The sequence below is a fragment of the Eucalyptus grandis genome, chromosome 8 (genome assembly GCF_016545825.1).
Source record: "Eucalyptus grandis isolate ANBG69807.140 chromosome 8, ASM1654582v1, whole genome shotgun sequence".
Lineage (NCBI taxonomy): Eukaryota > Viridiplantae > Streptophyta > Magnoliopsida > Myrtales > Myrtaceae > Eucalyptus > Eucalyptus grandis.
The window spans coordinates 40,674,375-40,679,617 of NC_052619.1; the positions used below are offsets into that span (position 1 = coordinate 40,674,375).

At 36.2% G+C, this 5,243-nt stretch overlaps 1 protein-coding gene across 1 annotated transcript; it reads left to right on the forward strand.

Annotated features, from left to right (window-relative positions):
- The first annotated feature begins 4,512 nt into the window (after positions 1-4,512).
- LOC120287226 (precursor of CEP9-like) lies at positions 4,513-5,001 on the forward strand. The gene has a single exon (XM_039299953.1). The coding sequence runs from the start codon at positions 4,513-4,515 to the stop codon at positions 4,999-5,001; it is 489 nt and encodes a 162-aa protein (XP_039155887.1).
- Positions 5,002-5,243: the final 242 nt, after the last annotated feature.

Consider the following 5,243-nt stretch of genomic DNA (forward strand, 5'->3'; position numbering starts at 1 on the left):
CTTGATAACTGCACCCATAGGCTTTCATGAGATCAATCTTTATGGCCAAACGTTTACTTTGTCCTTGTTGTACTTTAGCTAATACGTCCATGATGGGGTGAGATTGGATCGCACCGTATTGACTTGATACGTTACGATGGAAATATATCTCTTGAAAGAGTACGAAGGGAGACATATAAGAGTCTCAAACACAACCGTTGGAATTGTTGGTAGAACATACGAACCAAAATTTCTCTCCCTTTCCATCAAAGAAGAGAAGGCATTCCATTTCAATTTTACAAGAACAATCGGCATTTACTCTGTGGAAATCGAGTGCTTTCATCGTGATTGCATTCAGACCAATGTGAGATAGTTTTGTTCGTGATTCATCCACAATTCAACGTTCGTTCTGAGGTTAATTGTAGTTTGCGCATCGGAATCAGGTAAGTCGTCATCTGCCGACTTGAATTCCAAAAGTCCCCCTTATGGTAGTTGTGTAATAGATCTTGGCACAATAGGATATTCTCTAAGACATGTCGTTCAGTGAAAAACAATTTAGTCGAGGCCAACGATCGAAGGAAGCATACAACATATATATTCTGCAAGTAGTTTAGCTATAATCTTTTGTATAGGACATTGCAGCATGAAAAGGGTCTGAACTCCTTAAGGCAGGATAAATTCTGAACCTTCAGGACAATAGTAGTAGAATTCTAAAAACTTAATGGTATTAAAATCGCATCCATCTTTTGCATATATATTTTTTGAATGCCTACTAATAGATGATTTGAAGACTCTGAACCTCGCAAGACGTGAGCTATTTTTTTATATTTGAAAGTTCTTCCTTCTAAAATAAATTATGGCCCTCAACATTTGCTCCGAACTTTATGAAGTTCTCTTAGAAAAAAGATGAACACTATTACTAATGAATTAGATTATTTCAAAGCTCTAAACCTCATAGGACCAAGATCAAGCATTCAACCTCATTGAAACTAAACTTTCTTGAAATAGAAAATGTGCACAAGTTCAGTATTCAAATAAAACTATATTGCATCTTTCAATATAGCAACACTTTTGTAATATGGGCAACCGACAGTAAGCCAGAATTTCCCTTACTGAGTATTCATAATAAGTGCCCTTAAAACACTCTTTAGCACTACTCATATTCTTGAGGAAATTTACACAATACACAAGTATGGCAAATGCCACATGTCAATAAACAAAAGACGAACCTATATTACATGTGTTGTATTGTCATTTGTCAGGCCTTGTTAATGTTGGAATATATCCGTAGTGGATTTTTTTGATAGTTAAACTTTATCCAAATATTTAACGAGTTCATTTAAATGTGTTGAGGATCACATCTTAATTATGTTGATACTTAGTTTTGATTTTACGAGCATTTGAGCTAAATTTCACAAAAGTGTGTAAATCTACAAAGGAAAGAGTTTGAAAGCAAAATCTTGGTTCTGCAAAACAATCAGACCTAATCAACGGGCACTTTTCATATATAGATTCGAAGATCATTGGAGTTTCTAAATTGAAGACCCATCTCAAAACGAAAAGGTATGACATTCCAAGATTATTTAGCCTAACTCACTCAAGAAATTGGTGAGATGGCATGACGAGAACTTGCCATTAATAAAAGATAGCCAATAGAAAATTTGATTAATAGCCTAGTTTGAGGGAAGATTCTACACATGTTTTTAAGAAATTTTTGTCAAGATTTTTATGGAGAGAATTAGATGACATAACGCCTACTTGATTCATGTGCAAGATTCGAATTGGAGCTTTATAAATTGGAGAAAACTTGGCCAAAAGTCATACAGTAAAAAAGGGAAACAACAAGTTAGGGTAAGCATCAGTCTAGAGTTGACCTTGAACTAGCTTCGGACTGGCTCAACCCAGCCAGTCTTTGTCTAGTTCCAAAGGGCACTGAGTCGATCCTTAGTCCTGGGACCTCAAGACCTTGTAGTATGCGAGTTGATCCTTGGTTATAGGAGTTTAGGGTTGGTCTAATTTGAACCAACTCTATACAGTTTTATATATTATATAATATATATTAGATGTATTCTATATTATATTTCTAATATATTATATATTATAAATTTTTGTCTACTCAAAACCCTAGCACCTCTTCCCATATTCTCTTCTCAACTCAATTTGCTGTGTAAATTAGAAAGTAGAACGAAACCTTACCCTAATTCGACCAAGAAAATAAAGAAACCTTCTTCACTCACCTCGCTCGCTTGCTCACCTTGTAGCCAGCCTCTCTTAACTTGCCTTGCCACTCACCTTTATTCCCTCGCCTTGCATATTCTTTTTTCTGGTTTGTTGCTTTTAGCAAGTGTACATTTCTATTTTATCTTATCTTATATTTATGTTTGATATATATTGGTGTTCATAGTTTGGTTGCTCAATGTAGCATGGTTGATGAGTATGTAATTTGTAATATTATGTTTGTTCTTTTAAGGAAAACAAAAAATGAAATAATAAGTAATCGGTTGGACCCTGGTTCACCATGGAATCGGATCGAACCCATAGGTTCGTACGAGATCACAACATAATTTTGTAGAACTCATTATGTATTAACAATTGTTTATATACATCCTCTTACATGATATATTCTGAAATGAACATATTCAGACAACATTAAGCTGTTTCCTTGAAGTGCTTGCTTAAGTAAAAAAGTGCAATTGGGAAAAATTAAGCTATTCTAGAAATAAAATTTGTATCGTTATTAAACACGTATTTTTGCTCAGAAATTTGTCCGGGAATAGAAGTAGAAAAAATTATTTCTGGAACAAAAATTGTTATTTATAACAGATTTTCCTAGTGAAATGTCCTTTAAATATGACTCACTCCCCGAACCTGTTAAAGCGAATATTGAGTCACAATTACCACTGCTAGAGAAGTTTTCTGTTGTTAGAATAAATCTAGATTTACTCAGAATGGTCTACTAAACAGTACACCAAGTGATGCGACAAAGTTTTGTCGGATATTATATATGAACCACCCATCTATCATCGCCTCACAACTTAACAAATGAATTTTAGTATACCAAGCATAATTTTTTATTTTATGAGTTTTGTAAATGTACTCTTGGGACACACTCATTAAGAAACAAAATTAAGTATACTTGATCGGTATCTCAAAAACATTTCGGCAAGACGATCCTTTTTTTTATTAGCAATGAAACAAAGGAATCTAATGTGCCTTTTGGGCGGCTAAGCATGCACATTCTAAACCAATTTTAAAAGCTTAATGTGACAACCATCGAGAGATTGAAGGGTCAAACAACAAAGGACAGAGACCTTTGGTATTGCACTTGAATTTGTCGACCAAAGATAAAGGTACGAGCTTGCACACGAGCCGTCAACATTTACACTCTTCTCCTCCAAGTGGAGAGTAAAGAGAAACCCTAAATTTTTGGTGCATGTGAATTGTGGTGGCCTCATCATATGGTCATTTATATGCTGAGCCCTTCATCTCTTGATAGTTCCTCCTTATTATAAGGAGGGTCTCTTTAACAAGTATTCTAAAGAAATTATCAAAACAACTAGGATACACATATAATAAGTTGATGAGAAAAGTTGCACGATCAGTTCTAAACCTACTGCATGAAAATCAATCAAGTCACAAACCTTTTAATTGGATCAATGTATTCTTAAACCTTCGAAGGAAAGTGAAATCACATCTTCTTGGTCATGTCTCACCCGATCCATAATATATCATCGATGACTCTTCTCTTAATTAAGTCAGATGAAGCATTTGATAGTAGGGCAAGTGAAGAGCAGTGCGCAAGATCATTTCAACGTGTGCTTGAACCTGACGTATCCTTCTCACGACCTAATTCTATGGTAGGGTGGTAATTATTAGCCATACTTTGTGGTTACTATGTAAGCACTCAAAATAATTTTTGAAACAATTAAACGAGGTCAACCAAGAACAGTCGTTGTCATGTTACATGCATGATTCAAAACTACAATAGTTTTCTTCACCACAATCGAAAGGTCAAAGCGAGCAGTGGCCTATTTTTAGTTGGAAATTTTACAATGGTATGTTAAAATCATCAAAGTTGGCGCGAGTTCCTGTCCATTCGGGTCTTCATAAATATTAGAAGTGGCAAACTGTACAAAGAACAAAATTAACATAAGCACGCACACAGCACAGAGAAGGGGAAGGGGGGGGGCGGCAGAGAGAGAGAGAGAGAGAGAGATCTTCTAAATTAGAAGAAATCAATATATTGATCTTGCAATAACATGGACATAATATATACGAGTGATTCACTTTGAGTAATCTCATTGCAATTATCACCATCCACTAAGAAGAATCAAAATGAAGTCCACGTACATAGTTTTATATGTAATTGGTCAGTCGTTAAGATTCTCAAAAAGTCACTTTCTCAGGCCTATAAATAGCAATGCGGAGTTCAAGTGCTTCTCATTCGGTCGACTATATTCTATCTTACCTATTTCTTCTCAGTGCTTGCTTCAAAGTAGAAAATCAAACTTCCTTTTCCACACTTCTCTGGCTATGGCTGATCTCCAAGTTATATCAATATTTGTGATCATTTTCACCTTCATTGCGTTCGATGCAATTCTAACTTCTGAGGGAAGGTCGATAAAATCGGCATGGGAGGACGAACTCCGTGCAATTAATTATGACCAAATGCACAAACAAGCATCGGAATTTCTCCCGCCGAGTCAGTCTCCTACAAACGATGATCATTTTGATGAGGGGGAGGAGATGGTTCCTTCGCCTATAGCACATGATCAGGCGGCCAGTTTGGGCGAGTCAGAAGCAGTGTACAAGGATGATTTCCGCCCCACAGCCCCTGGGAGCATTCCCGGATTGCGCCATTCTTTCAATGGCTTAAAGAAGGAAGCTGTTCGACCGAAAGCTCCGAGTGGTGATGAGGAAAGGCTAATCGTTGCGGGTCAACCAAATGATTTCGAAGGCACAAGACCGGGTCACAGCCCCAGTGTCGGCCATGATTTTCAGAATGATGAACCAAGAGCCTAAATACTTCAAAATACTCGTCAAAAAAAAAAAATTACTTCAAAATAGAAAGTCAAAGCTGTGTTATGTAAGTCTTGTCAATTCTGCTTCAGTTAGGTCTTATGTCCCGAAATCTTATTCTTCAGTTCCTCTGGACATGGTTCTGCTTGGTGTGTGTAAAATTATCTGTCGATTTGGTATTGAACAATATAATTATTTAATGAAAAATAACGAGGTTTCTTTAGAAATTACCCGCTATATCATTC